The sequence below is a fragment of the Pleurodeles waltl genome, chromosome 5 (genome assembly GCF_031143425.1).
Source record: "Pleurodeles waltl isolate 20211129_DDA chromosome 5, aPleWal1.hap1.20221129, whole genome shotgun sequence".
NCBI classification, from domain to species: Eukaryota; Metazoa; Chordata; class Amphibia; order Caudata; family Salamandridae; genus Pleurodeles; species Pleurodeles waltl.
In genome coordinates, this window is record NC_090444.1 from 745,585,761 (window position 1) to 745,612,242 (window position 26,482).

Genomic DNA, 26,482 nt, shown 5'->3' on the forward strand with positions numbered 1-26,482 from the left:
CAGAGACCGACAACAAAGATAGCCAATGAGGAGCAAGCCAATTTCAAGTATACTGGTAACAACAGGTCTGCTGAAAGACAGATAAATCTGTACCTGCGACCTAAAAGGCCAGCAGCAGTGAAAAAAACAAAATAAGTTAGGGCTGTTTTCTGGATATAATGCATGTAGTGTGTAGGAAACTGGTTATCCATGCAGTGTACCAAATCCAGTGGTAAACTACGCAGATAGTACAGGGGACCCTTATTGGTTTACTTGGTAAAAGTAATAATCACAAAAACTCTCTTTTGTGGTAGTGTGGTAAGCAGTTAGGCTTAGGGGGTAGCACTAAGCATTTGTTTAACACACAGAGTCAATAAATTAGACAAACACTCATGAAGGACTCAAGACCAATAAATAGAAAAATAGTTACTTGGCTTATATAATGTTTCAACACCAGAAATCTTCAAAGAAGATAAGTGCCTATTGCAGTTTTTACAATTTAGCAAGTAAGAAACACTTTTACTCAAATGCGTTTTTTTACGCGGTAATGGCTTGTACGTTCTTTTACTACAAAGGGGTCCTTTCAAACAGTTCTGTGGTGTCCCCTGTGGATCGCATGGTGCTAAGGGGTACAAGGTCACAAGCAAGACAATGAATATAGTTTTACCTGCCCTGGGGCAGCTGAGTGCAGTGGTGCTAGACGAGTCGGGTGTCTTGCACATTGCATGGATAGCGATGAGGGGTGGCACCTAGAAAGAGACTGCGGGGGGGACTTGGGGACAAGTCAGGTAAAATGTATTGATAGATCCTAATATTTCCCAAAAATATTACTAAAGGGAAATCAGTGTAGCCATTTTTAACAAGAATATGGGAAGCATGAAAATAAACAAGCACTGGCAAAGCCAACAGATCCGACATTTTTTGTGCATCTTTTGGTTTCGTTAATGAATGTCTTGTTCTGACATGGTTTTTGTACCACTTTATTGTTGTCGGATCTTCCAGGCCCATGCCATTATACAAACACTGGCAAAAAGCAAAAAAACTTTTTTGGTCTCAAAAAGCAAACATTGACGAGTTGGGTGTCTTGACATTGCATGGATAACGATGAGGCATGGCACTTAGAAAGAGACTGCGGGTGGGGACTTGGGGACAAGTCAGGTAAAATGTATTGATAGATGCTAATATGTCCCAAAAATATTACTAAAGGGAAATCAGTGTAGCCATTTTTAAAAGAATATGGGAAGCATGAAAATAAACAAGCACTGGCAAAGCCAACAGATCCGACATTTTTTGTGCGTCTTTTGGTTTCGTTAATGAATGTCTTGTTCTGACATGGTTTTTGTACCACTTCATTGTTGTCGGATCTTCCAGGCCCGTGCCATTATACAAACACTGGCAAAAAGCAAAAAAACGTTTTTGGTCTCAAAAAGCAAACATTGACGAGTCGGGTGTCTTGCACATTGCATGGATAGCGATGAGGGGTGGCACTTAGAAAGAGACTGCGGGTGGGACTTGGGGACAAGCCAGGGAGCTCCCAACAGGGGGGTTCAGCCAATGGAGGTCCTGGGAACAAGGAAACACCCTCTAATGTCGTGGGCCCAGGCCGTGAAGCTCAGATGCAGCAGGTCTTTATGTTCGGTGCTCCAGCACCAAGGCACTCACTGTTCTTTGGTGGACCTGCAAGAAGAGGGACAAAACAGGGCAGATGTACTAATCTTGGTGATGTCCTCTGTGGTGCTGACGTCCCTCAATGGCTGGTCTTCGGATGGGGTGTTGGAATACAGATTGGACTTCAAAGAAGCTTTGGTTGCTATAAGGAGTCCAGGAACCCAAGTATTGGGGCAGGGCTCTCCGGTTGATCCTGATGTCCTCTCACTTGTGGAGAGACTGGTCTGGCCCCTTAGAGACAAGTGACCTCCTCCTGGGTGGCTGCTGCATCTATGGACCCAGTGGTCAGCAGAACAGTAAATCAGACGTTGCGGTAGGTGCCTGCAGGAAGCAGTGAAGTGGCTCCTCTATTTCAAGGGAGTGTATGATGGCTTGGCAAAGGGCTGGAGGCCCTCCAAGGCTTTTGGAGGATGGACAGCTGCACGACGAGTCGGGTTGTTGTGACTGTCAGGACAGGAGCAGGTAAGCAGGCAGGGTTTTGTGCCAACGTCCACCAGCAGTCCACAGTTCTCGCTCTTTCGGCTCTTCTTGGTCCTTCTTCTCTTGTCAGACAAATCTGTTCTTCTGGTGTCAGGGGGCCACGTAAGTACTCAATTTAAGGACATTTAGGGGAGTGTAGTGCAGTAGCTAATTGGCTATTTACCCTTGGGGTGATTACACCCCCTATATGACCACTTCCTGTGAGAGGTGGGCTTAATCCTGTCCAGGAATTCCTAGTTCCACTAAAAACAAGATGGTTGAACCCTTCTTCAAGTGTCCACTTCGGGTAGCCCACCATAGGTGTGTGGCTAGCCCAAAGTTGGAGCACGCCTACTGTAGAACCAAGTTTCCCACCTGTCCTGGAGCCAAGTGGGCCTCAGGTAAGTGGGTGGCATCTCCCAGATCTAGGGGAAGCTGGGGTTGCATACCAAAAGCAGCAGGGCTTTGAAGCCCCAGGCCTTGGTATGCAGATTCAATAGCCATCCTGCTGGAGCAGGTGGTAACACCTTTCTCCAAAGCAAGCATTGTGTTTCTGGCCTCTGAGAGCAGCACGGGCTCTCACTTCAAGGGGGTCAGAAACAAGTTTGTGGTTGCAGGCTGGTCACTACCAGTCAACCAGTACAGTAAGTGGGACTAGTAGGTTTCAGGGGGCACCCTCTGGGTGCATGTCATAATAAAATCAAGGCTGGCATCAGTCTGGATTTATTAAGACAATGTGTTTGATACCAAACATCACAGGTTTCAGTGAAGCCATTATGTAGCTGGGGAACTCGTAAAGATGAGTGTCCAGTACATACCTAAAAGTGGCTTCCCTGTTCACCTGCAATATACAGTAATCAAACTAGACATCACAGGGGCACAACTGCTCATGCAGATATGCCCTCACATCAAATATACTGCACCATACCTTAGGGCTCCAAAGCCTGCTGTAGGGGTGAATTACATATAATTAGGTGAAATGAGTGGAGCATTGGCACACAATGGGTGTGCCATGTTGAGTTTTCACCTGACTTGCACCAGGACACGCAGTCTGCAATGGCTGCTTTGTGCAACTTGTTTGGGGGGGTTTCGGTCCTCGAGGGTGGCACAATGCATGCTGCAGCCCTTAGGGACCCTCTCCAGTACCCATGCCCTGGAGTGGAGAAGTGTGGCTCAATGGTTAGAACGGCATCCCTGATGCAGAAATCTGGCCCGGGACCAGGGTTCAATTCCCGCGTCTTGGGCTCAATTTCCTCGGACCTGATAATTCTCGCATCGGTGCCTAATCTAATTCATGGGTCCCACTCTGTAACTCTGGGCAATAGCTTGCTTAGTCTCCACAACGGCCCCAACAGCGCTGCGATGCCTGGCTTCACCTTGGAGGTTGCCCAGGAGTGGGCACCTCACAGGGAAAAGCCAGGAGGGGTTCCACAGCGGTATGCGTACAGCGCCTTGAGACCCTAACGGGTGAGTAGTGCGCTATACAAGTACGAAGTTTACAGTTTACAGGCTCTAGGTACCAGGGGTACTATTTACTAGGGATTTACAGAGGTACATAAGTGTGTGCCAACTGTACATATTTTACCTTGTTTAATGGAAAGCACACTGGCACTGGGGACTTGTTTGGCAGGGACCCAATGCACCTCAGTCGAAGAACCTCAGTACCAGTGAGCAAAAAGTGGGGTTCACCATGTCCAAAAAAGGCACTTTCTTACAATGAGAAATAAATTCAATGTGATGATTCAGTGTACTTTTGAGAAGAGAAAATATGTTTTTTACATTCCAATGCAAGGGCCCTATAGTAGGAGGATGGAATGATTTATCAGCTAATAGCATGAGGTAAGGGAGTAAAACACTGCTGAGTGGAGCTAAAGTTCAATTTATGTATATTTTAAGGAACTGGTAGCACTAGTTCATGAGACAGCAGCACTGTAAAGCCAACCTAAAAGGATGGCAGGAGCGGAGGGGTGGGAGCCAAAGCAGTTAGCACATGGTAAAATGCAAGAACAGATAAAAGCAGTTTCCTTTTGCAGTTGTGGATGTCAAAATCTTTGAAATTTGTGGGTATAACACCTGCTCACCTAACTGAACCTGGAACAGGGAGTTTTTAGAAAAAAAATGGGGGCTAAATACTACAGTTTACAGCACATTTTTCATATTAACTTGCTAAATAGGATAGCCCCTGACACAGCACCCATGCAATACTGTAATCGCTTGCCAACTAATATTGTCCTTACCCTAAAAGTGTTGCAGGTTCACTTCCTAAGATAATTTGAGAAAGTAGTGGCAAAAGTGCACTGATTTCAGTACAATTTATCTTTCATTTTTCGTCCTGCCTTTTCCTAGATGATTCTCAGCTATAAGAGAATCTCCTTGAAAGGCACCAGTTGTAAATACACAAAGAACCCAGGTTTAATACCGTATATAACACAGAACTAAACAGATTTTCCAAGTTCATACAGCAGTGCTCAGGCGCAACACTGATTACATCTCACCAATCAGCGTTAGATATATATTTGGAAGTGCACTAATTTTGTCACCAAACATCAGCCTGACAGTTTATGAAAAATATGCACATTTTTGTTCTGAAATATGTGCTTTTCTACTTGGAATAATAGACCTGTTTTCCTCAAACAAATCATCCTTTTTAAGTCAAAATGTTGTATCTGCATTTTTAGTAAACACATGTTCAGTGCCCAAAGAAAAAGTTACTTTCCTGCTATAACAATCTCTCTAGGGGAATATAATATTCCTGCTGATTCTGAGTTGTAAAATAATCCCAGGAACCTTAACTGGATCCGGAAAACTCAAAGCTCTGAAGTCACTGATGGGGTTGATGGCTTTTTATTGACACTGGAACTCATGTCACCTAAGCCAAATAGCACCCACCCTGGCACAACAGTTTGCATTCCTTTTTTCCCAAGCCTTCGAGGCAAGCAGATGGACTTGTATCAAGAGTAAGGACTGCAGTACCAAACTTGAATTGGGATCCTAATCAAATTTCCCTATAACACATCCAGCAAACAGGGATGCAGGGATAAATGAATAATCTCTAGGTAGATAGAGCATCTACCAGAAAGACTGTTACCACATGTAAGTAACTTTTTCCTCTGATGGATACTTCTAACTGCATTCTCCTCACCTGAAGAACAGATTCCCAAGCAGTAACTCTCTTAGGAGGAGGGCTGATGGATGGTTAAACGAGGAAGTCCTGCAGGACAGATCTGGCAAAGTGGGCATCTATACGTACTTCAGAATCCAGGCAGTAATGCTTAGCGAAAGTGTGTAGGGATGCACACATAGCTGCCTTGCAGATATCTGCAACTAAAACCCTTCGGGTAAAGGTCAAAATTGACGTTTTGACTTTGGTGGAATGAGCCCTGATTCCTTTCAGGGGTTGCTCCTTGGCCAAGGCAGAGAATGAGGTATCTGAAGAGCGTTCACTTCTGGACCAGTTTGTCTTACTTTGAACCACAGTACCAAACGTCGAGCTGATCACCCATCTGAATATCCTTAGCAGTCTAGGTGAAAGCTGACCACCTACTGAGGATCCAGCCAATAAAGCCTTTCCTCCTTCTCCTAGGGTAGGGCAGGCAAAAAGGTCCATATAGGGTGATGGACTGGCCTAAGTGAAAGGTTCTAGCCACATTAAGCAAGGAAGCAGCCCTTATTTGCAGCATCAATTTGTCAGGGAAAATTAGATGAATAGTGAACAGGAACTTAAGGCATGTAACTCACTGTCCTGTCTCGCTGAAGTAATTACCGATATAAACGCTGTTTTCATGGTTAATATTTGCAACTGTACAGAAGGGGCAGGAGAGGGGACACCTTCAGAAGATGATTACCTAGGATCAGTGTGAAAGACAGCTTGGGCTGTGGCGTGCATGTTCCTCAATCTCCCTGCAAATCCACCACACCCCTGCCCTGGTGGCTGCCTGTAGAACATATATAGAAAATAAATGTGAAGCTCAGAGCTGGTCCCTGAATGAAGTTGTTGCTGGCTGACCTATAGTCAATGCCATGACCAGGCTGTGCATCACGTAAACATGTAGGGGACCAATGGTACAAAGTTGATTTGTAAACACGTTGTATCTTTTACTGCTATGTGTTTTATTATATAAAAAATATCAATAAAGGGAAAAAAAAATTGCATCAGGCAATTGCGAAGGGGTTCAAATGGAAACCCCATAAAACATTTCAGAACAAGTTTATGGAACTACTGGGGCATGACAAAAGGAGTTGAAAGGTACAAGTTAGTCACTCACTTGAGAAAACGCTTCATATTGTGGCATTTAAGCATGGAAGGCTGCCTCGGAGATAAAGAAAAATTTATAATGAAGTTGAATACCCTTTTACCATGCTGAAATGCTGCTGAGGGTCTACATTGTTGTCTGAGCTGCAAGAAACAAAGCTGTGCCATCCCCTGAGATTGTGGAGGGGCGACAAGCTCTCAGGATTACATCGACTACCTCTGGTGACACCTGAAAGGAGTTTAGGTCTTTCCACTTAATCTCCAGGCATGAATGCAGAGGCCTCGGAGACTGGGGTGCAGCACCATTCTCCTAAATCGGAGAGAAAGTCTTGAATCAGATAGAGACTTCTAGCCGCAGATTACAATTGAATTCTCACTAGGCGTCAGACTGGATCTGGACATTTTTTCCTGAGTACCTCTAGGCAGGTAGATAGCATCAGTCAGCTCTGCGTAGCGCTGCACCAGAAGTGACATATGTTTCACTTATATAGGCACCTCCTCAGCACGCTGACCTCAGTCCTTTTCTTTCTGTGCCAGCCAGCACAAACCCAGAGCTATCCCTCTGTCACTTTTTCATAGGATTTTTTCAACGTTTTGTCAACCATTTTTGAGTTTTTTCCTCCTGGTGTGTTTAGAAAAATTGTCTTTGAGGAAGAGAGATTTTAAACCCTGTGGCGCCCACCGTGCCATTTAAGTGACAGACCAACACTTCGGGTGTCTGTGGTGTCTGAAGCACGACCACAACTCCAAGTCGTGCTCCCACTGCCGGGCCATGGCACCAAAGGCTTTGAGGGAGCAGTCCCTAAAGCTGCTAGCGGCCCAGCAGGTGACTCTGTGTTGCGAGACTCCATGGAGATCTCGATCCCAGTCGAGAAGGAGGTCTACGGATCATTTCAGGAGCCCCAAGTTCTCTTCCTTCGGAAGTTGTCGGTACACTCAAGTAAGAGGCACAAGAAGTCGACTTCTTCTCTTCTGTAGGCAGACGCAATGCAGGAACATCGGCGTTCTAATGTATGGTTCTTCAGAGCCTACGCCAGGGCTGACTCATTGCCTCCCCTCCTTTCTGGGAGCCAGAGAGATCCCCATTCAAATTAAAAAAACTCTATGAGGCCATATGCCTAATTTTAGAGCAGGCTGACCCCTCCAGAGCACCTTTGGGCCCCGCAGAGGCTCAGAGCCCGTCTCTGATGGGTTCCCATTGATCTGACCATGGAGTCGGATTGGCGCCAGTCGTGCCACTGACACTTCCACCCAGCGCCAGGACAGTCCGGAAGCCAACACTTCTAGTGCCACCACTGCCATCCCCATTTTGTTCCCCGAATCGGACATCAGCTGGAGCTGTGTCGACCAACAGCAATTCTGGCACTGAGAAGACCCTTGTGCACTAGGTCGGTGCCTCAGCCTTATTCTGAAGGGCTAGGCCCCAGGGAAGAATCAGAGGGGTCACTGGACCCTTTAGAATACTATCCACAAGAACAGAATATGGACTTGTGTGAGGAACTGGGTGATGCCAGCGGACTGGACACATCCCCAGATATGGACATGCTTTTTCCCTCTACCATGGCTATGGAGGATGGGGCTACCTATGCTATGGTGGTGAGGAGGGCGGCTGAGGTCCTGGACCTTGAGTAGCCCTCAGTGGCAGTCAAGTACAACATCTTGACGGAGGTGCTGCAACCAGAAACTTCCTCCTCTGAACCCCTGCACCCTTTCAGCGAAGCACTCACAGATGTCCTTCTGGGAACCTGGTCTAAACCCAGCACAGGAATTCCTGTGAATAGGATGATTGCTCGTCGCTAGACCCTGCCCCAGGAGACCCAAGCTTCCTTACCCAACACCCTACCCCTGACAGCTTGGTGGTCCAGGCTTCCACTTCCCATGGCGCATTCCCAGATGCTCTCCTGGGCAGGGGACCCAATAGGCTGGATTCGCTTTGATAAGAAAATGTTTTCTTCCACCATCCCTGCACTGCAGTCAGTGAACACTACATGCTTATTGGGCAGCTATTCCCACACACTGTGGGATATGGATGCTCAAGTGCTTCTGCAGGTCCCAGAGGAGGCCAGGGCCATTCTCTCCAGAGCAGTCAAAGAAGAGAGAAATGCAGCTAAGTTCACTAAACACTGTGATTTCGACATGACCGACTCACTGGGCAGAGCGGTTTCCACAACGGTGGTGCTAAGACGCCACGCCTGGCTTGTCATGGGATGTCCAGGCTTCCTCTATGGGCATGCCCTTTAATGGTAATCATCCCTTTGGAGACAAGGTAGACTTTGCGCTGACTTGTGGGCTATGGACAAGCCCTTGGTCCGCTCAACTGCCTTGTGTCATCCCCAGTCTGCTTTAAACTCCTTTCGTGGCTACAGAAGGGGCTTTTAACCATGCCAATACTATCTCAAACACCGTCCTGCGCAAGCTTCCCAGCGTCTACATGGATGAGAACACAGTGCTTATCATTCCCATAGGTCAAGTACTCAGCAGTCTGCGCCAGTCACCAGCCCCCCGGCAGCTGCAGCCTTCAAACCTTCCTAATCTTGAGCTTTTAGATCATGGGTGTCTAGTTGGTGGCAGGATTTGCCATCACATTCACCACTGGCAGTCCAAAACATCGGACAGGTGGGTTCTAAAGACTGTTTGAAGGGGCTGCTCGCTCCCCTTTGAGACCACCTCTCCATCCAGACCTCCATCGTATGAATGTCTGACAGAGGATCATTTGTCCTTGCTCCGCTAGGAAGCCAGGGCACTTTTGCCTTTGGGAGCAATAGAGGGGTTCCAGAGCCAGATGTAGGTTGTGGTTGCTGCTCCCACCACATTCTGGTCCCTAAAAAGACTAGGGTCTTCACCCTATTCTAGATCTTCGAACCCTCAACTTCTTGCTCAGAGAGGTGAAATTCAAGATGCTCACATTGGTTCAGGTCTTGTATGCTCTGAATCCCGAAGACTGGATGGTAGCATTGGACTTGCAGGACGCCTATTTCACATCCCCGCCCTGCCTGCAGGCTACGACCACCTTCAGCTTACTGTACTCCCTTTCGGCCTTACCAGAGCCCTCAAGTGTTCAACAAGGTGATAGCAGTGGTCGCAGCTCAACTGCGCAGATCAGGGGTGTCAGTGTTCCCTTAGGTCGACAACTAGCTGCTGAAGGCGGGCTCACCCCAGGCTATCTTCTCCCACATCCAGACTACGGTGGACCGCCTGCATTTGCTGGGGTTCACCATAAACGTGCCAAAGTCACACCTGACTCCCTATCAGATGCTCCCTGGGATGGGGCGGACACCTGGGAGAGGTGGAGATCAGAGCACTTGGGTCTCTGGTGGAATTCGGACTCCACATAAACATGCTGGAGCTCTGTGTGACCAGACTGGTACCAAAAGGCTTTCTACCCTCCATCAAGAGAAGGCTACTGCAGGTGTTCATGGACAACACCACCGCAATATGGTACTGCAACAAACAGGGCGTGTGGGGTCGTGGGCCCTCTGTCAAGAGGCTCTGAGTCTCTGGACATGGCTGGAACAGCAGGGCATATCCCTGGTGGTTCAACATCTGGCAGGTTCCCTGAACCCCAGAGCAGACAAACTTAGTCATCGATCCCTAGTGCATCACGAGTGGCGTCTCCATCCGGAGTTGGCGCAAGGTGTCTTTCAGCATTGGGGAGAGCCTTAGTTACATCTGTTCGCCCCTGCCAAGAACACGCAATGTCAGCAGTTTTGCCAAGGCGGCTCTCGCTCAGAAATGCTTTTCGTCTTGAGTAGAGCTCAGGCCTTGTGTACACCATTCCATCTATACCGCTCCTGCCTAAAGTTCTCGAGAAAGTAAGGAACGACCAGGCCCAAGTCATCCTTGTGTCTCCGGACTAGGCACAAAGAGTCTGGTATCCCGATCTACTGAACATGAGTGTCAATCCTCAGATCAGACTGCCCTTTCAGGAGGATCTTCTGTTGCAGCAGCAGAGGAGGGTCCTCCACATGAACCTGTCATCTCGCTGCCTTCTTGCGTAGAGATTGAGTGGAGGCAGTTGACAGTTTTCGACCTTCCTCCCGAAGTCTGTAATGTTATTCTAGCAGCCAGGTTTCCCCTCCACCAAAACGGTGTACGCCTGCCAGTGAAAGCATTTTGTATCATATTATACAGAAAATCCATTGATCCCCTTTCTGCTTCCATTTCTGATATTTTGCTTTTTATACTTACCCTTGACCAGCAGCACTTTGCTTTGGGCCCTCTGAAGGGTTATCTTTCTGCTCTGTCTTCCTTCTTGCATCTTAAAGTCTCCTATTGTAAATACATTTCTGAAGATCCTTGTACATAAGTTTCCCCCTTCTCCTTTGAGTATGCCTAAGTGGGACCTTAATTTGGTCCTCACTTTCCTGATGTGTGCTCCTTTCGAGCCTTTCCACAATTGTCCACTGTGGCTGCTCACAATTAAAACGGCCTTCTCTGTGGCCATTACATCTGCCCGGAGGGTGAGGGTCCTACATTCTTTACCTTCCAAGCCTCAATTCCTCTCAGTTTATCTGGACACACTGGTGCTTCGCACTAGGGCCTATTTTCTGACGAAAGTGGTAACACCATTTCATGTGGACCAATCTGCCACCTTCCCACCTTTTATGCTCCTCCACATCCCTCTAAGGAAGAGGAGTGACTCCACAGTGTGGACCCAAAAAGAGCGTAGTCGTTCCATCTTGATTGAACAAAAGAGTTCCGGGTGGATGATCAACTCTTCGTGGAGTATGCTGGAGTGAAGAAAGGTTGGGTGGCTCAGAAACGGAGCCACGCATCCTCCCTGCTCTGCTGATAGATTTCTAGGGTCCAGGATGATCCCTTTCAGACTGGATACACCAATATCAGTGCTCTTCATAGCTCCGCACTTCAGGCTTGTAAAGTCGTGAAAAGTAACTGACGTCAGCGCGCAAAGGTGGTACCTACATAGGTTAATCGGACGTCACTTCCGGTGCAGCCGATAAAGCTGCGTGGATTACAACGCCACTTACTGGCACGCATGGGTACTAATTAAAAATCTTCTGGGTCCACCCTGACGCCTGAGGAGAAGTAACTTCTTCATCGATGGCAGACGGACCAGGGGACATAGGGAGAAGCACCATAGACCCGCAGACTATACCTTTCTTTCCCAGTCTGAGCAATTAGAATGACTTGGGCCCAGTCATGGTGAATCTTTCTCAGAACTTTAGGCATCAGGGGTATGGAGGACCCTTGGACGGTGTGCCGAAGAGCTCCGCCGCAATCCCTCTAAGGAAAGGAGTTGAGAAACTATGTCCCTTGATTGTTTACGTACCACATCACAGTTGTATTGTCCAGCAAGATCTGGACGGATCCATTGTGGATGGAGGAGAATAAGGCTGTGAGAACCATTTAAACTGCCTGCAGGTCCAGCAGGTTGATGTGGCATTTCTGCTCTTACTAAGACCAAAGCCCCTGATGTCCAGGTCCTCTACGGGCGCACCCCACTCTAAGGTGGAGGCATCTGTCACTCCCGAAGGCCAGCCCACAGTGCAGGTTCACTTTGTTCCAACATCAAACCATTTCCGCCGCTGTTGATGAACAATGCAGAAGTTTCATAGGAGTATGGAGCTCACCATAGTTTATTCTGTTCTACACATGCCATTGGAGGTGGGATGTCTCCTGGAGAGCTCTGATGGTATTCACTCTGGCTTACATGCAACAGGCTGGGCCGGCAACAAGTCCATCCAATCTCATTCCACAAGGTCCTTGTCAGTGTGAAGGACTGGTCATAACTCTCCCACTACAGCACATTTATACCTCTTATTATGTCAGGATGCATGCAGCACATGCACTCATTTCAATTTCCTATTTCCAGTTTTTTTTTTTTTTTTTTTTTTCCCCCAGCAGGGAATGTTTGGGTCCCGGCATCAGGGAGGTTTGGCCATCCAGGGGTAGGTAATGAGTGGGTTGGTTTCTCGTTTATCGAAGGGTTAAAGGGGGGTCCCCTGAAGACCCCAATATTCTTTTTCAATGAACACAAGATGAACATATAAGATTGTTATGGAATGTTAGCGGAAAGACCGCAGCATTTAATCATTATAATGTGCACTCCTTTGTAGGACGCAGAGGGGTCCACATTGCACTGCTTAAGGAAACCCATATGGGCCCCAGGGAGGGATTGAGGCTCCAGGGCAGATGGTGGCCACTGAATTCTCAGAAACGTCTTTGTTTGGGAGGGTCCAGGTATCCTATCTGAACTCTGTAAGCATATCACTAACACTAAAGGCAGGTATGTCATAGTGGAGGGGAGGCTGGATGACAGGCCTTGTTGGATAGTATCCATGCCCATAGTGTGGGACAAGCAAGATTTTATTCATCCCTTTCCCCATTATAGCAAATTGGCCAAAACCACATGTCCTGTATAGAAGGCAATTTTAATAGGATATTAGACACACACCTGGATTACTTTTATTCTTCCCACCCCAGATTTTTGGTACATGCAACGGCCAAGGTCCTCAGGGATTGGATGGCATACTGGACTAACAGGCACATATGGCCCCCACCAACATCCAGCACTGCAGGAATTCTCATATCAATCAATAGTACATGATGTCAATGTCTGCTTAGACCACATTATTTGCCCTTCTCTCATACGGACCAAAACTATCATGGTGGAATATCTCGGCTGGACTGTTTCTGACCACAACCCACAAATTTCTAAGACCAACAGCTTACAACACTAGATGAGACCTGGAGAAAACAGCTACCTCAGAAAGTACTTCTGTGGCAGCACTGAATGATGCAGCATACATTGTTGCCAAAACTTGGAGGGAGACAAGTCCGGTAAACTCTCGGCCTGGATGCCTAATCCAGATAGACAAGGGATTGTACTAACAGAGATAAAAGATCAGAGAGGGACACCATGTCAGTCGCAAGGAGACATCAACAGCATTCCTTGAGTACTATACACAGTTATATACTAACCATGATGAAAGGCCTGATTCAGTCATTGATGTCTTTTTACGAGGCCTTCCACTACCCCAGCTGACTCACCAGAATGAGAGCGCACTTGTCCTTCACTTCTTGTAAGGTTGCAGGGTGCCCTTCTCCAGGCAAAGACCCAGGGGTAGACTGTTTCCCCCTCGAATTCTATGACACTTTTAAAGAACAGCAAGGCCCCAAGCAGGTCTTGCTGTACAAGGAGACACTAAAAAAGATGAAGTCACTTCTCATGACTCGTGAAACCTGCTAGTCACTGCATTATTGAAACCAGGAAAGCCCCTGGATGACTTAGCGTCATACTGCCCCCAAATGGGGACTATAAAATACTAGACAAACCATTGGCTAACAGACTTCTCCTATATATGCGGAGTCTTGTCCATGCTGACCAGGGTGGGTTTATGCTAGGCTTTAACACTTCTTAAAATAGTCAACAATTGTTTCGAGTAGCTGAGATGGCCCCCAAGACTTGGCCAGAGGCAGCAGTTATGTTGATAGACATGGAGAAAGCATTCAGCTCTTTCAGTTGGAGATACCTGCGCATGGTGCTGGATTGGTTTGGCCTCAAGGGCAAATTGCACAGATGGATCAGAGTCCTCTATAGTTTGTCAACAGCATGTACCCACACTGGCCGGGTGATTTTTGGAACAGTGACAGGTGAGTAGGCAACTCACTCACTTGTATATTTGATATCACTCAGAATCCCTCAGTGAAAAACATCCCACTATTCGCAAGTACCCATCAAAATTTCTGTGTGCCTTTATAGCTATAACAGCATCATAACACATGAATTGTTGGATAAAAATTCAAAGCAATGCAGTAAAAAATGTGCAAAAATACAATTAATTCAATATCTTTTTACAATCACTTGCGATTTAAGTGCACCTTACATATCAAACATTACATTATAAAGTGACCAAGGAAGACAATATTAGCATGTTGCTTTTATTTGTGGTTCAAAAAGCTAGCGTAATTCAGGACTTCAATTCATTAAATGAATAGCTTACTAAGGCATCGATTATGATATGGGCAACTTTCTGCCCGGTATACTCCGAAAGCCATCAATACCGTGGGTGTCCCTAGCTCAGAGGGAAGGGGCTGGGGGGCAGAAACACCACAAATGATAAGATTTCAAGCTCCAAGGGAAGGGGAGGCAAAAACAACACAAAATTATAAGATTTACACCTCATTCCCCATGCTTGTGCCTAATGTATTGCATGAAGAACTTGTCTGCGCTCAGCAGCCAAAGTTACTGGGTGAAACACCACATCTAGTCATTCTAATGGGGTGGTTAATTCCCATACAACTCAGGATGAAGGCCTAAATCTCTTGTTTGACTACCCAATGAGACTTTCCCTAGAACAAACACCAGGTCTCCTCTCAATCTTCCTAGATTTTGGTTAATAAGACACAACAGAAGTCCAAATAGTAGAGTAAAATTAAGGATCACAAAACATTGAATATTAACAGAGGAGGGATGGGAGCAGTTGTGTCTGAGATTTAACAGTAGGGCACCATAAATTCATAGCTAATATCTCATCTTGTCACATAACACATTTTCAAATGTGCAAAAACAGACACCACATGTTCAACATTTTCCTATACCTATTCAGACTTTCAAACATTTGCCAATTAATTTAATTTTTAATTTTTAAGAAATGTGACTGACCTCTGTGAATATGTGCCAAAGCTAAGGTTGCAACATGGTGAAGACATGAGTTCCATGCACTGAAAGATTCTTCCTTATTAGCCATTATCTAAAATTTTAAAAAAAGAATGATTAAAAAAAAACAAATCAACATTTCCAGCAGATTCTGAAAGTTTGAGCTGCATTTCTTCTGACACCAAGATAATACTTGCAAAGGTCTGCAAGTCCTTGAAAAGAAAGCTCATCACATATTGAATACATTACTTTTAGTTATGACATTACAGCCTAGATAATATTGCTAGTACAAAGAATAATGTCAAGTGGCAGCCCTCAGAAAAGCAGTGTACACGTTTAACTCTAGCAAAGGTCTTTAAGAAAAGGTTTACAGAACATTGAATAAATGTATTTGTTACAAATATAAATAGAACATAATTATTTGTCAAAGGTTAACAGGAAATTCTGGCAGGGATAAAGCCACTTGGACGAAAGGGAGATACCCCTGGTTTAAATGCATTGTAATTTCATTTACAGGATCCTTTTATCATTCAACAACAAGAATAAAAGTTAAACTGTTCATTTGGTTAAAGCCAGTGTCAATTGTATTACCCTTGTTTTGCAGAAAAACATAAATGTTGCTTATTCATTCATCTGTTGACCCATTTCGTATCACAGGTAAATATTCTGCCCACAGTCGTACTGTAACTCAGACGTGGAATCACACTCTCTTTACTTACAAGCTAACCTCATTAGAAGGTAGAAAAATGGACTTATAGTGTAGAAAAGCAGTCACCTCTTTGGCAAAAAAAAGACTATTATCCTACCACTATATTCTCTTGAAACATCGCAGACCCTTTTTTCAATTTGTGCTTAACAGGTTTGTTGGACTACAAGAAATATATTTTGAGCAGGTCCTATGCTTTTATGACTAAGGCCTGATTTGGAGTTTGGTGAAAGGTTTACTCTGTCACAGATGTCACACCCGGCCCTCAGTATTATTAGATATAATGCACTTGCAATACAGCGGACGGGATATCCATCACGTTTGTAACGGTCTGCTGAACTCTAAATCAGACCCGAGGAATCCCATTTTTATTTTCTTTTAATTCTTAATGGCAGAAGTCTTTACAATCACTAAACACCAAAAAGCCAAAAGGGCTGACAACCGTTCATATGTGTACAGCAGCAGCGTTAGGTCAGAAGGGGGAACAGAAGTTTTTGGACTATCTGGAAGACCCATCTGTCAGATGTGATGAATTGCTACCATTGGAGTTAATGCTTGATCGGCCTCCCACAGGGTAGTGGTAGGCCACTAAGAGCAATCTAAAGGAGCTTGTGGGCTAAAGCGGCAGGGGACTTGGAAGAACATGGTCTCTGGTGATTCGCATGATATTTGCTTGATCGCAGTCCATGGCAATAAAAGGACTTTGGTGACTGTTGAAGGGAAGCAGGAGCCTGGTGTTGTCTTTTCGCCAACCCTCAGGAGTAGCCTTAGAAGTGTCAAAACTGATGGGGAAAGTTTCTGGCAGGGGTGGAAAGGCTGAAGGAACCTGCATTGGCTCTTCTTATCTTAAAGAGTTTGAGGGCAGCATCAGCATTTTTGGCTAAAAAATGTGCGGGAGATGACGGGTGGTCTGGAGTAAAGGCAGAACCAGTGGTTGACTCATTCTCATCTTCCAAAATATCCCCTACCACCTCTCTCTGACTTGTCTCAAACCTCTTTTACTACTATGCACTCCGAAATAACTATTTCTAAACTCTTCTCTCCTCTAGCCATCCTTTATCATATTCATCCACCTAGTAGGCTCTCTGGTTCATCCTAAACCTCTTTTTTCTACTACGAACTACCAAATAATTATTTCTAAACTCCTTCTTTCTCTTTCCATCCTCTATCCATTCATCCATCTAACAGACTCATATGTCTACCACTCCCACTCCCACTACTCCCTATAACAATTTATACTTCTCCCCTACTAATCGAGCACGAATCCACCTTTGTGTTCTGGAGTGGCGTGCTACTCGCCGGAAAGCGTTTCAATGCCTCATCGGCGTAGTAAGCACTATATAAATACAATTACAAATAGAATTTTAAGAAAAGCAAGATCCTTCAAAAGACATGTCTATAAGAGTTGCCTGCAAATCTTCAAAGAAGCCTCTGGATCGCATTCACACATGGCGATGGAGCACCACACTAATGCCAAACGCTTGCTACAATTAATTGGTAGTCTCCTGATTCACTTTTGTGGTGGAAGGCTTGACCCCAAACTCCCTGTAAGAACTTCCAGGTTGCTGAAAATGGTCTGTGTGTCTGGCTATCTGCCTCATTATCGGGGCAAAAGAACAAGGCTTACACTGAGTGCCCTTAAAGATGACTGTTAGGGCTTTACTGAATGGAAGTAAAGGTTCAGATAAGGCTGGCTGAGGAAGCAAAACCTCAGGGCATTTGTCCTGACTTCAACAGAAGGCAACTATACGGTCAGAACCGCAGATGCTCATCTAAGAAAAAGAAACACTCTCTTCTGTTGAGGGCCCAAGGAGCAAAATCAGCTCTGTATCAGGGGAAGTATCAAGCCCATTGGCCTGCTCTAAATCCATGTATAAACTGTCATCATCACAATGTGGGGGGTAAATCATCCCCATCACCACTATTGTCATCCCCAAGTGGTGGGAAATTCTGGTCTGAATCATAACCAAAAAACTAATGGAGTCTCTGAGGGTGGCTCATCGGTAGTGGAAGAGTATTATCTGAGTCAGATGTATGAGAACTATGTGTGCTGTAGTGATTGTGACCTTGGGTTAAGGTTGAGATGGATTGAGTTCAGGATCAGACAATGGAGTTATCTCTCTCGGGCAGCATCGGAAATGGTGTTGATGAAGGAGGGACCTGCACAAGTTGGGAACCAGAACAGAGTTGGTACTGGAGTCAATGTGGAACCTGAGCCAAGTTCTAGGGGCTCGCCCAGCACAGAGGATGGATCCACTGGCAGTAACCCAAGCAGAGACATCTGTGGATCCTTGGGGCCCAAAGGCACACCCAAAAGAGCCCCAAAGAGTGCTACAAATATGCAGCATGGACATCTTAAATGCCTTGGCCTGCTACAGCGTTACAGCAGGACTAGGAAATACAGGGTACGTCGCGACCACCTGCTGAATCAGCTGCTTAATCAGGGGCCGGGAGGTGAGATCGATTGGCACTTTGACACCCTCGGAACTTCTCTGTAGACAGAGAGTGGCAGAGCTGGCCTCCTCTTATACCTCCTATTCGACTTGGACTTCCACTTACGAGAAGACATTGAAAAAGACTGTTTGTGGGTGCCCTCGACCTGTGTGTGGCCTATGCCTTCTTTCAATGCTTGGTGATGCACAGCTTCACTTCACGGTCCTAAATTGCCTCCGGGTGCATAAGGACACATTCTTTGCATGACTTGGAGTTGTACTCCAAGCCCAAGAAACAAAGCCATACCTCATGTAGGACCATACCGACAACTGTTACTAACAGTCACACCTTGGTTTGAATTCTGTAATCTTCAGTGGGGACATAATTTCTTTGTGCCCTGGAATTTGATTTGATCTGCTTATTAAGATGCTGAAAGAAAGGAACGTATGTCGACGTGCAGTGGTGGTGTTTATATTTGGCTCCATTCTGTCATTTCTGGGGCACGACAATGCTGTGCGGTAGTACTGCTGTGAAAACCTCCAGATCCAGTCTGAAGATAGAAGTATCCATTAGAATCTAATACTAATGGTTAGCAACCGGACACAAGAGGAATATCTTGTCCTACAACTGGATGAAATAGCTGGAAGAAGCACTCATAAGGACCTGTAAGTAAAAGTAAAAACTCTGGCATTCTGTTTAGATCTAAGCTTTCCTCCTCCCTAATGGTTAACTTGGTAGTTTGGGGGTGGTTTAGGGCACACAGGTATAAATGCACACACTCACAAATGTATTTGTTTCCTTAATTCAACAACCAAATGAGACAGTCTACAATGTGCTTGATCGCATGTACTGAAGATTGAAACTTCATGTGCAAGGGCCTACTCAAAAACAAATCTGCACAGTATACAAGCCCTAGAATGCACTTCATGCCTCAACTTGAAAAACACAATCTCGCCATAAGTTCATTATGAAATACAGGGCACAATTCAAAGTCTAATGCAACATCCACAAGGTTGACTGAAATAAGGGCTCTGGCAACCTGAAAATGTGCTGTCCCAAGCACACCCCTACAACATGTTGTACAATTGGTCAAGCCAAGTTTACAGACAACCAACAAGGAATCAGTTTGTTTCTGTGCAAGACCATGAATACTGGAATGGTCCTGACCAATTACAGAGAAATTAGCAAATTATTCCAGATAGAACAGAGAAGGCTAAATGATGAAGGAAGTTGCACACAGCTTGTATGGAGAGGAGATAACAGCCTAGATGAGCCAGATGTCAATACATGGAAAGATTGAAACTTTCTACATGCAAACTACCGCCATAACACTCAGAAATCGGTGTAGACCTCTAGGGATGAGTTGTAAAAAGCAGCAGCAGTGAAACAAAACTGGTTCTGCACATTTTTCCATAACCAGAAGTGTGGTTATAAAAACTGAAAAGTGGAAGTAGGAATCTTGACAATATTAATGCTAAACAATTATAATGGTAATGATGTGAATAACCATATTAATCACAATACCCAAAATACCCACAACAACAATACTGATATTAACCCCTTTGGTGCCTTGGACGTAACGGTTATGTCCTTGGCAGCCCCGCTTGGGTGCCGAGAATGCAGCCGTTACGTCCTGCACCAGGCCCTCGGGGGAAGCGCTAGTGCTACCCGAGGGCCTATGGGCAGGGATGGAAGGGGAATCGCTACCCCTTTCAACCCCAACCTCTCCCCCTCCCCCCAGTGACATCTGATGACGTCAGCGAGCGAACGCCTCTGACCTCATTAGAGGCCACCCCCATTGTGCTGAAAGCTCAGGTTCCAGTGCGATCGGAAGAGAATTGAAAGCATTTCTCTTCCAATCGGGGTGGGGCAGGCAGAGAGGCACCAAAGGAAAGGAAAAGCCTTTCCTTTCCTTTGATGTCTTTCTGAGCATTTCTGCAGCCCGATAATAAAACTATCGGGCTGCAGAAAGGCCCACTAGACATCAGGGATCGTTGTTTTGTTTGTGTAAATAATAAAGGGGAGCAAACCCTTGGACAAGGGTCGCTCCCCTGGGGTGCATTTCTTAAATAGGCTATTTTAATTAGGCCGATCTGCCCCCAAATGGGGCACAAACCACTAGACACCAGTTTTTTTTTTTTTTTTTCACAGATGGGGAGCAATTTTATTTAAGGCCATTTCTGCCCACCTATTTTTCTTAGGCCAGTCTGCCCCAAAGGGGGGCAGTAACCATGGACACCAGGGATTTTTTTTTCTGCCATTTTCACACAAGGGGAGCAACCTCTTAGGCAAGGGTCGCTCCCCTGGGGGGAAAATTTATTTTAGGCCATTTCTGCCCCCCTTTGGGGTAGATCTTCCTATTTTAATTATGTTGATCTGCCCCCAAGGGGGGCAGAAACTACAACAGATGGGGAGTGACCCCTTAGACAAGGGTCGCTCCCCTGGGGGGCAAACGTATTATAGGCCATTAAACCACTTAGACACCAGGGATTGGTGTGTGTGTGTTTTGTTTGTGGGTGCAGCTCCTTGGGCAAGGGTCGCTACCATTGGGGTACACTACTGTTGGCCATTTATGTCCACCTTAGGGGAAGATTGGCCTATCTCTGAAAGGCCCATCTGCCTCCAAAGGGGGGCAGAAAGCCCAGCAGAGACCAGGGAAGATGTCTTCTTTGTTTAAAAAAGGGTGGGGGTATGCCCATATCCAAACCCCAAATAAATGGGGACAAAGTTGCTCTGTCCACCGGCAGGCACATGGGGCATTTACCCCTGATCCACTCCCTGACGGTTGGGGATGGGTTGCAGAAAGCTTACTAGATGACAGGGAATTAAAAACAAACAAAAAAATAGTGGGGTGGTGGCTAGCGTCCAGTAGGGACAACTAAAGGGGCTAACACTCTTTTAGCTCTCCCAGCACACTAAAACTAAAAGATCTTATCTCAACGGCAATCAAGAAGACATTTGATTATTTTGGGTTATGGTTTTACATTTGGGCCATGAGTGCTTATCTAACTCTCAAAATCGCTCCACTTGGAATGGTGAGGGCTGCACTTTATGGACTTTGGCATGCTGCCATGTATAAAAATCGACGAGACCTAGACACGTCTGAAAACTGAACATCTGGTTAAGTCCAGGGTGGTGTGCTTCACATGCACCTCGCACCATTTTCCACACATTTTTGTGATGGAACCTTCCGGAATCTGCAGGAATCCACAAAATTCCTACCATCCAGCATTGTCGCATCTATACCAGTAAAAATTCTGCCCCACTTGTCAGCCTAAAATCTTTTTTTTCCAAACTCTCCTTTTAGACCCGCTTTGGTTCCCCCTCAATTTCAATGTAATGTAATGTAATTCGAGATTTATAAAGCGCGTTCCTACTCAAAGAGCATCGAAGCGCTGGGAAGAAAGCACGTAGTAAAAAATAGACTGAGGATAAGAAAAATAACAGACATAATGAAGATAGAAAAACATCCAATAGAAGAAACAGAAACAAACTAAATCAAAGACCCTAATCTTGATGTACCAAAAAAATAACGAGGAAAGAACCAAGTTTTCACCATTTTCCTAAATTTCATATAACCTGATTCTTGCCTAATATTCTGTGGGAGAGAGTTCCATCCTCTGGCTGCAGCTACTGTAAAAGCTTTGTCTCCCCATTTGGCTTTATGTGTGCGAGGGACCTGAATCAAGTGAGCTTGGGAAGACCTCAAGCTTCTTTTAGGTACATGCAGGAGGAGTCTGGAAGTCAGGTACCGTGGTCCTATTCCATGAACTGCCTTAAAAGTAAGACAGAGCGACTTAAACTGAATACGCTGTGCCACTGGTAACCAATGTAATTTCCTGAGACTCTCTCTAACTGATATACATCGTGGGAGATTAAGAACCGCTCTGACAGCGGAATTCTGAACTAATTGGAGTCTTTTTAACAGCCCCTTATCCAGACTAAGGCATTACAGTAGTCTATCTTGGACATTACCAATGCCAGGATAGCAGATACTCTCCATTCATGTAGCAGATAGGGGAAGATTTTTCTGAGCATTTTAATTGATCATAAACTGATATTTACCACATGATTAATCTGTTTTTTAAAAGACAGATGTTCGTCGAACAAGATGCCTAGGTTTCTAGTAACAGTAGTGGGTACAGGGCAGTTACCACATTCAGAGGGCCACCACCGTGAGTTCCATAAATTCTTTCCAGGTCCAAAACATAAAACTTCAGTTTTGGTGGCATTCATTTTTAGCCAATTGGTCTTCATCCATTTACTCACTTCCACCATACAATTACTGAACTGATCTGCAACCTCCTCCCATGGCTGATTAATAGGAATAATAAGCTGGGAGTCATCAGCATAGGAAGATGGAATGAAACCAAAAGTACGAATTAGACTAGCCAAAGGCGCTACATACACATTAAACAATGTGGGGCTGAGGGAAGATCCCTGTGAATCCCACATGGCAGAAGATAAGGTCTAGATTTGAAATCACCACAGCTAACTGTGGTCCATCTATTTGTAAGAAAAGACTTCAAAAGTTTAAGCGCCTTGTCCCTCAAACCCACATGATGCAAACGGGACATTAATAGTGTGGGAGAGAAAGTGTCGAAGGCAGCGGATAAATCTAAAAGAACCAAAACGGCCCCCTTGCCTTCATCAACCATCCTTCGAATAGTGTCAGAGGATGAGATTAGGGCAGTTTCAGTACCATGCCCTTTTCTGAACACATATTGGGAGATATCAAGAGCATCCGCTTTTGTTAAAAACTCGATCAATTCAGAGTTCAAACTTTTTTCTAGAATCTTTGCCAAAAACGGGAGACGTGCTATTGGCCGCAAATCACTCATGTCCTGATTATCTCCCTCTGTTTTTTTCTTGAGGGGTACTACTATTGTTTCTTTCCAGATAGATGGGTACTCCCCAGACATAGCTACCTCTTGGTAAATGGGGACCAACATCCGTGCCATTAATTCCGGAACCGAGTAAAAAATGGAAGGAGGACACGGATCCAGAGGGGAGCCCGATTTAATTTCAAGAATCTTCTTTTTAATAGTATCCATGGAAGGGGGTTGGAAATATGACATTAGTGACTGGCCATCTGCTGTAGCACTCTCTGTTATCATGGGGGGTAATACTTCGGGAATGATCTGGGTATCAAAGTTGCTATGTATTTGCAATATCTTATTTTCAAAATGAAAAGCAACTTTGTCACAGAAACCCTGAGAGTTTTCTAGACCAGCCAGCTTCATGGGCACAGTTAGGGCCTTAATAGTCTTAAAAAGTTCCCTGGGGACATTAATAGCCTCCTTTACTTTGGTAGTATAAAATTTAGATTTGGCCATAAATTGTGCAGCTTTATAAGCCTTTAGAGTGGACTTAAGGGCCACCCTTTCCTCAGGTACTGGATTAAGTTTCCACCGTCTTTCCTGCTGTCGATACTTTCTTTGAAGGAGTTTGAGGTCTTTTGTAAACCAAGGGTGACCTGGTTTCTTCTGACTATTGGGCCTTCTAATTACAGGGGGTACCATTTCTTCCATGGTCATTTCCACTCCTTTCAGAAAGCTGTCAATCAGGGGCAAGGCCATAGCTTTAGCCTTATCCGAACCAGCTTCTAAAGCTGGGCCTAATTCCTCTACTTTAACCTGTTTCCATAACCTGGTTACCTTGTTCGTTTCCACGTTAGCAGCCCCAATGTTCTTTGAAGCGAGTTTAAATTTCAGCAGATGATGATCCGTCCAACTCAACTGTATCATGGTTACCTCCACCTGTTGAGTAGCTCGTGCAAACACCCCATCCAGAATATGCCCTGCAATATGGGTGGCCGACGAGACTCTGGAGGTCCAATCCAGGGCCTCCATAAAGTCAATGAATTCACAGATCTTAGGAGTTGACGTCTCATCAAAGTGCATGTTAAAATCGCCCAATATCACAGCTTTTGCAGACAGAACCATAGGTTCTATCAACTTAGGCCAAGACTGTATACATTTTTTATTCGGTCCTGGTGGACGATATATCAACAGCCCCTCTAGTAGTACCCCACTGTTTTGAGAAATTGTAAATATCATTGCCTTACATGAATCTGTCGAAGGACTAATGCATGTGCATGCCAACGTAGACATATAGATAATGCCCCCCCCCCTGTTCTGAGGTCTATCAAGTCTGTGGAAGGTAAAACCTGGTGGAGAGGCGACAATAAAATCTGGGTCAGATTCTACTTTACCCCAGGTTTCAGTAATAAATAGACAGTCAATCTGCCAATTATCAATCATTTAGTAGATTTCCTGTTTATGTTTGGGAAGGGACCTAGCATTTATTAAGGCATACTGAAAACTGTCATTATAAAATGCCTTCTGTTTCATTTTTTTCTCTCCTAACCCTGCCGGCCTAATGTCTTGGTTTCTTACCTTTGTTGCCTCTATAGGGACTTAAATAGCCCAATTACAGGTTTCACAGGTCCAAATAGATCCACCCTTCCTTAAAGGCTTAGATACTACATTATTAGTGGGATTAGGCAAAAATCTTCCTCTCCCCCAGATACTGCACAGCTATGAAAAAGGGCAGCATTTCTGGCCCCGGTCGAGCGCGGAGGGGCTTGCCTTTGGTGCGCCTTCGACGCGCTAGCGGCGTGCCTGCTGCGCGCGGTCGCTCGCTCCGGCACATTTATGCCTGCAGGAACGAGGCCCAGCCCAGAATCGGCTCCCTAACACTATACCGCTAACTTGCGGTCCCAACAGGAAGGAGGGCTCTTACTGACCCTCACTTCCTGTTTAATACAAGTAAAAACGATTTCCACTCCCTCCACAGGCTATTTTAACTAAACTCCTCTTCCCCAAACCCCCTGTCACAGGCACTTGGCCCACCTACACAAGTGAGGTATTATTTTTATTGGGAGACTGAGAGGAATGCTGGGTGGTAGGAAATTTGTGTTGGCGCAGTGATCCCACACAGAAATGTGGGAAAAATGAGATTTTTACCTAAATGTGAGGTTTGCTGAGGATTCTGGGTAAGAAAACACTGGGGGATCCACGCAAGTCACACCTCCCTGGACTCTACCGGGTGTCTAGTTTTCTGAAATGTCTGGTTTTGGTAGGTTTCCCTGGATGCTGCTGAGCCCAGGACCAAAAATACAGCTGCTCCTTCTTCGCAAAAACAGGTAGTTTTGTATTTGATAATTTTGATGTGTCCATGTAGTGTTTTGGGGCAATTCCTGTAGTGGGCGCTAGGCCTACCCATACAAGTGAGGTACCATTTTTATCGGGTGACCTGGGGGAATGCTGGGTAGAAAGAAATTTGTGACTCCCCTCAGATTCCAGATCTTCGCGGCACTGAAATGTGAGAAAAAAGTGTTTTTTTTTCTGCCAAATTTTGAGGTTTGCTAAGGATTTTGTGTAAGAGAACTTGGTGAGAATGCCACAAGTTACCCCATCCTGGGTTCCCCTAGGTGTCTAGTTTTAAGAAATGTCCAGGTTTGCTAGGTTTTCCTAGGTGCGCATTAGCTAGACACTAAAATCCACAGCTAGGCACTCTGCAAAACAACAGGTTAGTTCGTTTTGGGAAAATGTGATGTGTCCACGTTGTGTTTTGGAGCATTTCCTGTTGAAGGCACTAGGCCTACCCACACAAGTGAGGTACCATTTTTTTTTGGGAGACTTGGGGGAAAGCTGGGTGGAAGGAAATCTGTGGCTCCTCACAGATTCCAGAACTTTCTATCACCGAAATGTGAGGAAAAAGTGTTTTTTTTTTTTTGCCAAATTTTGAGATTTGCAAAGGATTCTGGGTAACAGAACCTGGTGAAAGCCCCACAAGTCACCCCATCCTGGATTCCCCTAGGTGTCTAGTTTTAAAAAATACACAGGTTTGGTAGGTTTCCCAAGGTGCAGGCTGAGCTAGAGGCAAAAATCCACAGCTAGGCACTTACAAAAAAAAATGTCAAATTTCAATGTAAAAGTGTGATTTGTCCATGTTGCGTTTTCTTGTCGTGGACATTAGGCCTCTCCACACAAGTGAGGTACCATTTTTATCGGGATACTTGAGGGAACACAGAATAGAACAATAAGGCCCTCATTACAACCCTGGCGGTCAGTGTAGAAGTGGCGGTAATACAGCAAACAGGCCAGCGGAAAAAAAAATAATTTACAAGCATGGCGGTTACCGCCATGCCAAACCACCACTTCTACATTCCGATTGCCAGGGTGGTAACGACCCCTGGGCTGGAGACTTCGGTCTCCAGTCCGGCGGCCGTCACTAGACCGCCGGCGGTATCACGACCCCACATACCGCCATGGATTTCGTGGGGTTCTGTACTGTCAGAAAATCCATGGCGGTAAGCACTATCAGTGCTAGGGAATTAGTTCCCTGGCACTGATAGGGG

At 45.4% G+C, this 26,482-nt stretch overlaps 1 protein-coding gene across 1 annotated transcript in view; it reads right to left on the bottom strand.

The window, feature by feature from the left end:
• Positions 1–26,482, bottom strand: part of ACOXL (acyl-CoA oxidase like) — a 981,865-nt gene that overhangs the window by 250,624 nt on the left and 704,759 nt on the right. Inside the window, exon 16 of the mRNA XM_069234707.1 lies at positions 14,985–15,072. Within this exon, the coding sequence (XP_069090808.1) occupies positions 14,985–15,072 (88 nt within the window). The remainder of the gene's footprint in view (positions 1–14,984; positions 15,073–26,482) is intronic.